General features: G+C 31.6%; 1 protein-coding gene and 1 long non-coding RNA gene across 3 annotated transcripts in view; one reads left to right on the top strand and one right to left on the bottom strand.

Annotated features, from left to right (window-relative positions):
* The window catches only part of PEX3 (peroxisomal biogenesis factor 3), a 53,625-nt gene that overhangs the window by 18,173 nt on the left and 23,066 nt on the right, over positions 1 to 12,386 (bottom strand). Inside the window, exons 10-12 of one of the 2 annotated variants that reach the window (XM_081295516.1) lie at positions 8,460 to 8,582; positions 4,463 to 4,559; positions 3,318 to 3,428 (exon numbers count right to left, since the gene is read on the bottom strand). In XM_081295516.1, the coding sequence (XP_081151642.1) occupies positions 3,387 to 3,428; positions 4,463 to 4,559; positions 8,460 to 8,582 (262 nt within the window). In that variant the 3' untranslated portion in view covers positions 3,318 to 3,386. The remainder of the gene's footprint in view (positions 1 to 3,317; positions 3,429 to 4,462; positions 4,560 to 8,459; positions 8,583 to 12,386) is intronic. The other variant, XM_081295515.1, reaches the window with a different exon arrangement.
* On the top strand, positions 440 to 3,451 carry LOC308649735. Its single transcript, XR_014022159.1, has 3 exons — positions 440 to 2,155; positions 3,165 to 3,234; positions 3,322 to 3,451. It is a non-coding gene; the product is annotated as an uncharacterized lncRNA (long non-coding RNA).

Below are 12,386 nucleotides of genomic sequence, written 5' to 3'. Positions count from 1 at the left end.
TCATTTCTGCAATAAAACAATGAATTTGGCTCTAAGTGTTGTGGTAGTTAAATCCAAGAAATATACCATTAAGGAAAGGAATATTTTTTCTTATAATAAATCCTAGGACATATTTATTGTTTGAAAGATGGCGTACAAATATTCAAGTATTATTTAGCAAAAGAAAGTCCCAAATAGTCTTCACATAAATTTAAATGTATATTCATATAAATTTAAATGTATGCCAGGTGAGAGCTCTACCACTGAGCCACAACTCCAACCTCATAGCGGGCTCATATTTTATATACACACACATACAAACCAACTATATAAACGTTAGAGCAAAGGTTCTTAACCCCAGGGGTTTGTGAATATAAAGATAAGGAAAAAATTACCTTTATATATATATATATTTTTTTTATTAACCTTTAACTCTAAAATCCAAAACTTCCTTCAAATATGAACACAGGCCTCAAAACACAATAATATTAAACAGGATATATAAATTTGTCATCAATAAAAATCAGACATTTTTATATTTTACTTATGTTACTAGACTTCCCCATCTTGACATTTAATAAATAAAGCAGCAATACTGCTACAAAATGTTTGATTTTAAGAGGTATTTTGAAAACTGTATTAGTCACCCTTAAAAAAAATTTGCATGAAAGTTTTTTAAAAAGCAGTTTTGCTGCCTTCATTTGTAGACATGATTCTAAAAAGGGGTCCATGACAGAGGCTTAAAGCCTCTGAAAGTGTCAAAGACATAGGAAGTGAACCTGAACCTTGAGTACTAGAAAACCTAAGTGCACTCAGTGCAAGTGCTGATCTCAATCAGTTCATGGTTAAATTCTCCCACCAAAGAACTCAATGTATTCAGTTTCAACTATGTTCAATGAAACAGTTTTAGATCAATGTTTTTTTCAACCAGGATTTATAGACATGCTTTCAGGGCCCAAGAATTTGAGAGGAAATTTTGAGTTTTAATTTCTATGAACTCTAAAAGAAAATTCACAAATTAGATCATTTGAAAGATAAATGTATAACCTAGAATTTAGGGCTTTTGTATTTATACTTACATTCTTACTGGCTCCAAGTAAGTAGTATTTTGAGTCTTACGAATTAATTAAAAGTACAGAGGTAATGAGAAAAGAATAGAGATAGAAATTCTTTTAATGAAGCCCAAATCATATACTAGTAGCTCATAGGATATAAATGAAGGTTTCAGAATAGTTAAAGTAGACAAAAAAGAGTGCCCAGCAAGTTAGGTGTAGAAAAAGCAGGTTGAATGCCCACAAACATGAATGGTAATAGATAGGTCCATGTTCACTTTGGAACAACAAATTAGTAGCCATCAGCTATGTTTAGTAAGGTGTGCTTTTTGTAGTTCAGATCTAATCTAATGAAAAAAAAACATGCTTTTTGTTTTTAAGTTATGAAAAGGTCTAAGCTTAAGGAGTTTATATAGTTTTTTTTTAACTTACATATTAAAACAATTTCAACACTGGTGGACTGATTGTTTTTTTAAACTTAGAAGAGGTATATCAATAAGTTTGAGAAATATTTATTATTGCAGTGCAAAGCAGTATCAAATAGTACATAAACTAAAGGACATAGGTTTGTCCAATAGAACAAAAGCAGGTGGTTGGCCAGATTTGACTCAAAGTTTATAGATGGCTGACCCAAGCTCTACCCTACAGGGTTGGTTCAGACTGTTATGGTTTGGATATGAGGTATCCCCCAAAGACTCATTGTGAGACAATGCAAGAAGGTTCAGAGGAGAAATGATTGGGTTATGAGACCCTTAACCCAATCAGTGAATTAATCCCCTGATAGGATTAACTGGTAGTTGAAGGAAGGGAGGGTGTGGCTGGAGGAGGTGGGTCATCAGGAACATTTATTTGGGGTATATATTTTGTATCTGGCAAGTAGAGTGTCTCTCTTTGCTCCCTAATTACAAATGTTCTTTTCTTACGTTATTTGGAAGCAATCTGAAATAATTTGTCTCATTATGTTATTTGAAATAGCATTGAAAAAACTAACTTTCTCAATTGTTTTCCAATTTTGTCCAATTTCCTACCTTTTCTAGCCATACTACCATCCTAATATCTTTTACTACAAGGGTCAGCAAAGTATGGCCTACAGGTCATGACTTCACATGACAGATTATCAAAAGGTAGGTGCAATAAAAATATTGTTTAAAATTATCTTCAGGCTATAAGATGCATTGAAACATAAATGAATTTTGTGCTTAGACTTGGGTCTCATCCTTAGGATATCTCATTTTGTATATGCAAATATTCCAAAATCCAAAAAATATTCAAAATCCAAAATACTCACTCTGATCCCAAGCATTTCAGATAAGAAATAATCTGTGTCTGGCCTTCATGGAGTTTGCCAACCCTGGTCCTATAGCATTCCCACAAGAGTATCTCCTATACATCTTTGTGACTGAATTACTAGCAGTAATTTGGAAGGATTAATTTCAAGTATCTTAGCATTCCAATCAAGGCAAATGCTTTATGGAAGATAAATAAATATAAAAGAGCTTAAGACATTATTTTTGGTTAAGAAGATCACTTGGTATTTTAACTCAGAGAAATTTAAAAAACAAGATAGAAGCCTTTTAAATCAACGATCTAATATATAAACAGAATCAACATCCAGTCACACTGAAAAATGATAGTAAATGCTAATATTAATCTTATTAGATTAGAACCCTTTGTTTTCATTATATTAATTATGCAGAATTAATTTATTTTTTGGTTCCAAGGATTGAATGCAGTGGTTCTTAACCACTGAGCCACATCCCCTGCCTTTCCTTATATTTTTGTTTTGAGACAGGGTCTCACTAAGTTGCTTAGGGCCTCACTAAGCTGCTGAAGCTGATTTTGAACTTGTGATCCTCTTGCCTCAGCCTCCCGAGCTGCTGGGATTTCAGGCGTACACCACTGCATCTGGCTAATTATACAGAATTAAAATGTACTACATAAAATTACTTAGGTATTAAGGCTAATGAGGATGTTTATACTTGGTTGTATTTCCCACTTATTGATCAAAATGAATGGCCTACAGGTAACACCAGAGATGACTTCAATAGAAAGTTGAGAAAGGTAAAGTTAAGCTTTTTTTTTTTTTTTTTTTTTTTTTAAGAGAGAGAGAGAATTTTAATATTTATTTTTTAGTTTTTGGTGGACACAACACCTTTGTTTGTATGTGGTGCTGAGGATCGAACCCGGGCCACATGCATGCCAGGTGAGTGCGCTACCGCTTGAGCCACATCCCCAGCCTAAAAGTTAAGCTTTAAGTGCTAAAAGTCACAATTTTTTTTTTCTCACCCAGATATACATGTGAAGCTTAAATTCAGTGAAATATGATCAGCCTTATTCACTATTTCTTCTGAAATGTTAATGCTCAGCTCTTTTGGGTAAAGCTGATGACACTGAAGACTGAAGAGAACAGTAAAGGAAAATAGGCATGTGAAGAACAGGCTAATAACTCTACTGGGGAAAAAATAAATAACATTTCTTAGCCTCGGTGCTCTTCACCTTCCCAAGACTTCATTGAAGATGGACTAAATTGTCTGAGACAATTTGTATATGCAAATATTCCAAAATCCAAAAAATATCTGAAATCCAAAATGCAACCATAATTCTACCACCTGGAAATGACAACTACAATTGAATTTATGGATAGTTTTTCCGGTAATGTATATGTATCAAATTATCATTCTGTGTCTGGTAATTTGTACAATTAAAATAGTAATAGATAAAATAATAAGAAGATAAATTTTCCCAGAGCAGAACCCCTCCTCCCAAATAACATTATGAGGATGCCATCTTTACCCTTAGGCCTTCTTTCTGTATACTGCTGCAGCAGTTTAGCAACTGAGGCCTACTGTAAGTAATTTTTTCCTTATAATTCAGTTCCTAAATTTTCAAATGATTCAGAAATAATTATGTAGATAGAGATTATCCTTTTAATAACAACAGTTTTACTCACTGCATTCCCAAGAAAAAAGAGCTGTGGGTTGATGAGTAAAAAATTTAAATAACTCATATTTATGCAGCTTTTAGTGACCAGACTGATGCACTATTAACAGTTGTATTTCATTAATTACTAAAATGCATGTCCATGAAATTTCTTTTAGTTTTCTTCAAACCCTGAGCAACTGGATCACTGATTTGCCTCAAGGCTCAATTTTCTCACAAGGACAGCTTCATGCAAACCATTAATGCTGTATAAATATATCTGGTCTAAAAGGGAGTCCAACAGGTGTTTGGACTATAACACGGGGAACCTTATAAATGTTCTGTGATACATTATTGCTCTCATGGGGCATTCCACCACACTCTACACATGATTCCAGGTTTTGTGTTATTTTGAACGTATATTACAGTGGATAATGCAATTTTATGTTAGAAAACACGATTATGTCATGAATATAATTTGTGTTCAATAGTATCCCCAAGTTTGTTCTTACCTGAACAAAATGACTAGGAGTTTCACTGCAAACTGAGTGGATCTGTCCATTTACTATTGGAATTATCTTAGCTAAAGGCAGGCTGACACTAGAAAGACTGAAAAATCATCATAGTGATTATTTTCTAAAATCATCTCATAGTCATTTAACATTTTAATTAAAAAGTAACATTCACTCATAGAAGAATACATACAGAAATATATTAAAAGAAAAATCAAGTCCAACCATAAGTCTACCACCTGGAAATGACAACCAATTGAATTCATGGATAGTTTTTCTGGTAATTTTTACACATAGCTTTTTTTTTCTTTAACACAAAACTCTTAACTACTTGAAAATATTGTTTTAAATTTTTTGTTATGAGCATTTTTCTATCTTTTAAAAAGTTCTAAAATTTTGGTCTGATTTTTTTTTTTTTTTGATGATTGCATGGTAATCCATTCTCTAGCTATGAGAATTTTCATCATCAGCTTCTTAAAGTTGGGGTAATTTAAGTATTTGTCTTGATTTTCTTAACATAAATAATTCTGTGTAAACATGGTCAAACAGTATCAATACTTTTAAGATTTATTGTGAACACTGCCAAATGCCCTCTGCTTCCTCGGCAGTATATGAATAGGCTTGCTCCATCAGGCCTTATTTCCACATTGGGTACTGTTTTCTTTAATCTTTCTATGTATGAAAAGTGAAAATGTTATAAGTCTGTATTTCTTTTAATTACTATCAAAGTTGAATGTTTTTTGCCCCTATTCTGAACTACATCATTATCTATCTGGCAATGTAAGTAGAAAACCTGGGCATTATCCTTGTTGATATCCGATCTCTCCATAATCCTAAACATTCTTTTCTTTTCTTTTCTTTTCTCCTCCCTTCTCCTCCTAACCCTTCCCCTTATGCTGGGGATTGAACCTAGGGCCTATGTCTGGAATTTATATTGTATTCTGCTAATTTAGCTATTCTTTTATGTGTAACATATTATCTTAATAATTAACACTTTATGTATTCTACAGGAAAAGCAAATTCACTGCTCTACTTTTTCAATAATTCTTAAATAGTCTCAGCCCAGTGTTTTTCCAGATCATCTGTATTATCATTTGTTCAGGCTTACTATTAACAAAGCGATATCCTCCAATTCCCCAATGGGGTTTTAGTATAGTACTTTGACTAAGACTAGGAGAATAATTTTATAATTTTTAGTTAATTCTCTTGGTTTTCTAAGTTTAAAATCATGTCACCTTCAAATAACAATAGTCATTCCTCTCTCTTTCCAAAACTTGTATTATTTTAAAAGATTACACGAATTTAACTTAGAAAATCAAGAGTCAATTAACAGTTTATTAGAATAGTAACAACAAAATATATAACAACAAAATATATAAAAAAATCAATGGCTTTCCTCAATTTTGTCTTCAAAACAATGATCTTGTCTTAGCCTTAATACATTAGTTAGAATAAAAGAATGATGCTGAGTAAATGTATCAATACTCACCATCTTTATATTGTTTCTGAATGTAATGAAAATCATTCTGGTGTTTCACTATTAAATATATTTGCTCTTGATTTCAAATTTTCTTTTCTTAATATTTATTTTTTAGTTGTAGTTGCACAATAACTTTATTTTATTTATTTATTTTTATGTGGTGCTGATGATCAAACCCAGGGCCTAACAGGTGTGAGGAAAGCACTCTACCGCTGAGCCACACCCAAGCTCTTTTATTTTCATAAACATACTTTTTTATTTATGATAAGAGGTTTTATCAATAATTGATTATTCAAAAGGCTTTATTGAATGCCTTTTCAGCAACAGTGATGATGTTCTTTTGTCCTATTAATTTTATAGTTTATTGTAAAAGCTTTACTAATGTTTTGAACCTCTTCTCATTCTTAAAATAAACCTTATTTAGTCCTAGTTGCAGAATAATTAAAATTCTGGGCTCTGATATTCAACAGAAGTTATTGAACATCTGTCTTTACCACTTCCTAGATTTTTGACCTGAAGTTATTTAACTTTTTTGTGTCAGTCTTCTCACTTGGAAAATGAGAAAAATACCAGCACCTATTTCCTAATGTTACTTTAAGAATTCTATGAGATAATGTTCTGAAGAATATCTATCATCACACTAGCAAACAGAAAAGGTTTTGGCCACCATATATTTCTGGATTTCATTTGCTAATATTTTATTAAGAATTCTTATGTCTATATTCATCCCTTGAAAATCTATAGTTTTCCTTTTAGTCCTATCTTATTCATTATAGTTTCTATTGAGCACTACTGGTGATAGGTAAGTTTTTCATTTTAAATATCCATTGTATATATATATATTAATATATATGTATACATAATATATAAAGCATTATGCATATACTTTATATATCTAAAACCTTTATTAGTTTGCATCATTTTCAGTTGACTATCTCCAGAGATGTGAAATATTAATCATAATACATAATACATAAATAATGATACATTTTTTCTTTGCCAATTTGAAAATTTTATTTTTTTCTTCATTTACTATAATGACTAGAAATTCCACAACATGTTCAGTAATAGTGATGATAGTATGGATGATGTAAATGTTTCTAAGTGTTACATATAGATTATAAAGTTGGTTATTTTCTGAAATAGAAAAATAGGAAAATCTGAGGTCCCAGTATATACATGCAGAGATATGAAAGGGTATAAGATGATCTCTATTTTTGAGAGGAGACTCAAAATTTAACTGAGGAATAAAACTTCAAAGTGGTGCCTGTAGGTTGTGCATGAAAGTATAGACAGTAAGCACTCTATGTGTTCAGAAAATGATAAGACTATCAAGGGCTGATGATGTTGCAGTCTAATTTTTGTAATTATTTAGTATAAGATAAAGCTTTTGTTCATGTTAAAACAACTATTACCATTCTTTACCACCACTTGGGAAATAACTAATACTTTGCTAAGTTCAGATTATACTCAAATTTTATTAACTACAGTTTTTTTTTTTACCAGTATTAACTGAGTATCTTGATTTTCAAATACAGGATTGGCCTTGAGCTAAATATTTTTAATGTAACTTAAAAGAACTGCCAAAAAAGGTTTGAGGATCATATTCAAATTGTTTCAGAAAATAAAGTTTATGGCTCTAAGTATTCCAAATGCTCAATGTTAATGGCAAATTATTCTTTTCTGTACAATAAAGAAGGGTTTAATAGAAGTGGGTAAACTATGTCTTGTCATATATAGATATTTAAAAATTAAACTGGACACTGCACATATTGCTTATCAGTTATTGTTTCCTCAAATTTTAGTGGGACACTTTAGAGTCATCATTGATTTGGTACCCTTATTTCTGAATGTGACATAAACATCTGCAAAAACAGAGCTCCTGGAAGAGTGTAGATCCTAAAATGAGACCAAAGGTGCTCATCTTGAGCTGATAAAGAATCCACAATGTAAATAACAGGTATAATTAACATTACTAACATTGAACTAACTAAATAATACCAATCCTATCATAAAATGAATTTTCTCCTTGAATTATAATGATCTCAATTTTTAGAGATAGTTGTAATAAGATAATTATAATACAAGGAGAAAATTCATTAAATGAGAATCTACAACAAGAATGCCCAGTAAAAGTATTGAATTATGTAAACCAACAATGGCTTACAATACCAGAATAATATTGGAGAACACATTTAAATTTAAGTACATTATCATTTTATGCCTTAAAAAGTTAAAAAAACTATAACTGGAATTGGTTTATAGAAAGGCAGTTTCACAGCTTAAATACTTCAATATAGTGGCAAAAATTTTAGAAAAACTGCAAGTTCTAATATTGAATCTAGAAGGAACTTCCACTAATGAAGAAGTCATTGGTTCAAAAAGTTTAATATGTTAAAAATGAGGTACTCGAATTTATTCTCTAAGATTTCATCTGGGACAAAAAATAAATGTATCCAAAGTACCATTTTTAAAGACCATTCACTTGTATGATACCATTTTCATATGTCATCTTACCTATTCATGGAGTTGCTATGTTGCAGGTCCTGTTCAGTAGGTCGAAAGAACTCAGCCATGTTGTCTAAAAGTCTACTAAAACCTCGATTTAAACAGGTATTCAAAACTGTACTAAAATCTGGACTATATAAAATAAGAAGTATATGTTACTTTTTAGATTCTCCATGGAAAAGGAAACAAATTCAATAGTTATGTAGCTATCTTTGAAAGCCACCAACATTTCTAGTTACAATCTAGTTTTTATGGCCAGAAACATTAAAAATTTATCAAGGAACCAATCTTTAAAAAAATAAGCATAAAATGATATTATTATTTAGCACAACATGATGACAATATTCATTCATTCCACTAGATTTTTTTTTATAAATCAACACTTTATACAACATTTTTTTAAAAAAATAGCAATACAATTATTACTTCTCTCAAGGAAACTTTTGAATCCTTCCACACTCACAGATTATTGGTTTGCTTTACTACAACATCCATATTCAATGAGATAGAAAATATTATTATCATGTATAGATGAAAAACAAGATACATGAAGAATGGAGAAACTCCATCAAAGGAATGCAATTAGTAAACTGGGGAGGTCAAATTCATATCCAGGTATTTTTCAATCCTAATTCAGGCTCCTTTAATTACATGGATTTCATACCTTACCCAACTCTGATATAAAAAATACTATTCAAGGATACTATCAAAGTTAGAAAATGCCTAGTGAAGTAAGTACCGCTTTTTAAATCAGTGTGTATGTATATATATCTATGTATTTTTCCTATTTCTTCTCTTTTTAAAAAAACTTTAATGTGTTAGAACTTTGATACTATAAATTTCACTCATTTTAAATGTACTAAGTACTGATTTTCCACAAATTTACATATTTGTACAACTATCACTACAATCCAATTTTAGATCATTTTTCTCACCTTTTTTTGTCCAGTTGCAGACAAGCCCCTTCCCACCCGGGCCACAGTTAACCATAAATTTACTTTTTGTTTCTGTAGTTTTCTGGACATTTCATGGATACAGAGTCTTAGGAAATTGTGGTCTTTTGTGTCTGTCTTCTCTCACTTAGCATGATGGTTTCTTATTTTTTATTTTTTGCAGTAGTGGGGCTCAAACCCCAGGGTATTTTACTATGAAGCTACAGCTCTAGCCCTTTTAATTTTTTATTTTGAAAATAAGAGTTTTGGTAAGTTGTTGAAGCTAGTATGGAATTTAAAGTCCCCCTTCTTCAGCCTCCTGAGTTGCTGAGATTACGGTTATACCGGTGTGCATGGTCATGTCACACCTGGCCAGCATGATGTTTTTAGGGTTCATCTATGTTGTGCCATGTATCAATAGTTTGTTCCTTTTTGTTGCTAAGTAGAATTCCATTGCATAAATATATCACATTCTATTTATTCATTCATCAGTCCATGGGCACCTAGATTGTTTCCACTTTTTGTCCATTTAAAATAATTCTATTATGAAATTTCTTAAGTTTTTGTGTGCACATATGTTTCAACTTCTCTTCAATAGATATCTAGGACTGGAATTGCTTGGTCAGGTAGTAAACTTAATTTTGCCCTCAAAGGGAATATGATAGGAATAAAAGAAGAAAAAAATGATTAAGGGGACAGAAATTCAAGAAATAAAAACTGAACCTACCTGCATTTTTTCCATAATTCCCATATTTTTAAAAATTATTTATTTATTTATTTTATTTATATATGACAGTGGAATGCATTAAATGATTTAGGAAAGGTAAAGGAGTATAGTACAGTGTTTGGAGCACAAGTCCTCGAAAATATTAATTTTTATTTTTCTTCTGATTAGATTGCATTCATTTGGGCAATAAAATAAATGAGAATAGCTTTTTTAAAAGAAATGACCTTGCTTCCTACTCCACAGAATAAGCAATGAGAACTTCCACATATTTGTCCTACCACATCTACCAACTTACATGCCTCTGTGCCTATCCTTAGCTATCTCTCACTGACTCCTAAAACCAATCCCTTAGAAAAAAAAATTTACTGACATGTCTTTGTACATATTTATGGATGTGATGTAATTCAATAATGTATACAATGTTTGTAATGATCAAATCATGGTAATTAGCAACCTTTTACAGTGTATTGAATCCCACTTTTTTTTTCTATTTGAGGTTCTTTGTTCTTAAAAGTACTCTAATTTCCTACACCAATTTCTCCCTCTCCTATCACTTTAGGTCAGTTAAGTAAATACTTATTGAGTATCTATTATCTCATGGAGTTTAAGTCTATTAGAACCTGTGATTAAAAAAATGCTTGAAACCAAAATAGACCTGTAGACCAATGGTATAGAATAGAAGACAAAGATTCTAACCCACATAACTATAGTTATCTTATATTAGACAAAGATGCCAAAAACGTACATTGGAGAAAAGATAGCCTCTTCAACAAATGGTGCTGGGAAAACTAGAAATCTACATGTAACAAAATGAAATTAAACCTCTGTCTCTCATCATGCACAAAACTCAACTCAAAGTGGATCAAGGACCTAGGAATTAAATCAGAGACTTTGTGCCTAATGGAAGAAAAAATAGACCCCAACTTTCTTGATAAGACTCCTGTAGCACAAGAATTAAAACCAAGAATCAATAAATGGGATGGATTCAAACTAAAAAGCTTCTTCTCAGCAAAAGAAACAATCAGTGAAGTGAATACATAGCCTACTAACTGGGAACAAATCTTTACCACAAGCACATCAGATAGAGCACTAATCTCTAGGATACAGAAAGCACTCAAAAACCTTAACACCCAAAAAACCAAATAACCCAATCAATAAATGGGACAAGGAACTGAACAGACACTTCTCGGCAGAGTATATACAATCAATCAACAAACATATGAAAAAATGTTCAACATCTCTTTAGCAATTAGAGAAAGGCAAATCAAAACTACTCTAAGATTTCATCTCACTCCAGTCAGAATGGCAGCTATTAAGAATACAAACAACAATAGGTATTGTTGGTGAGGATGTGGAGAAAAAGGCACACTCATACATTGCTGGTGGGACTACAAATTAGGGAAGCCAATTTGGAAAGCAGTATGGAGATTCCTTGGAAAACTTAGAATGGAATTGCCATTTGACCCAGCTACCCCACTCCTCAGTTTATACCCAAAGGTCTTAGAAACAGCATATTACAGGGATGCAAACATATCAATGTTTATAGCAGCACAATTCACAATAGCTAAATTATGGAGCCAACCTAGATGCCCTTCAGTAGATGAATGGATAGGGAAACTTTGGCATATATATACAATGGAACATTACTCAGCATTAAAAGAGAATAAAATTATGGCATTTGCAAGTAAATGGATAAAGACATGAATGGTGTGAAAATACTTTGTGTACAATCAGTAACTTGAAAAATTGTGCTCTATATGTGTAATATGAAATGAATTGCATTCTGCCATCATGTATAACAAATTAGAATAAATAATTTTTAAAAATGCTTGAAAAACAAAACTGAGATTGAACAGCTAATAAGGAGCCAATTTTGAATCTAGGTCACATGGTCTTCTAATGCACACTCTGGTGCTTTTTCATTTTTAATACTTTGACTTTTAAGTGATTCAAATAATAATACTAAATTTAGGGAAGAAATGAATTTCTATATTGCTGGGGTATACTAAGATTACCCTGGAAAGCATTTTCAGAATATACCTTTTAACCTCTCAATCAATATATCGTAAGGATCTATAGTCCAAGGGAGTGGGTGGCCAAGGTGAGTATCTTAAAAAAAAAATCCCTCCAGTTAGGTAGGAAATCCTACCTGAAGGCAGGAAAATAGATTCAAAGTTTAATTTTAACACAAAATTATGTTGAATATGGTGTTCAGGAAAAACTAAATAAATGGTCTTACACACATCCAAAATACAAGCCCATTTTCCCTGTTACATG

This window comes from Spermophilus citellus, assembly GCF_964194105.1.
Source record: "Spermophilus citellus genome assembly, chromosome: 5".
NCBI classification, from domain to species: Eukaryota; Metazoa; Chordata; class Mammalia; order Rodentia; family Sciuridae; genus Spermophilus; species Spermophilus citellus.
The sequence above is the reverse complement of the archived record's forward strand: the minus strand, read 5'-3'. Positions and strand labels throughout refer to the sequence as shown.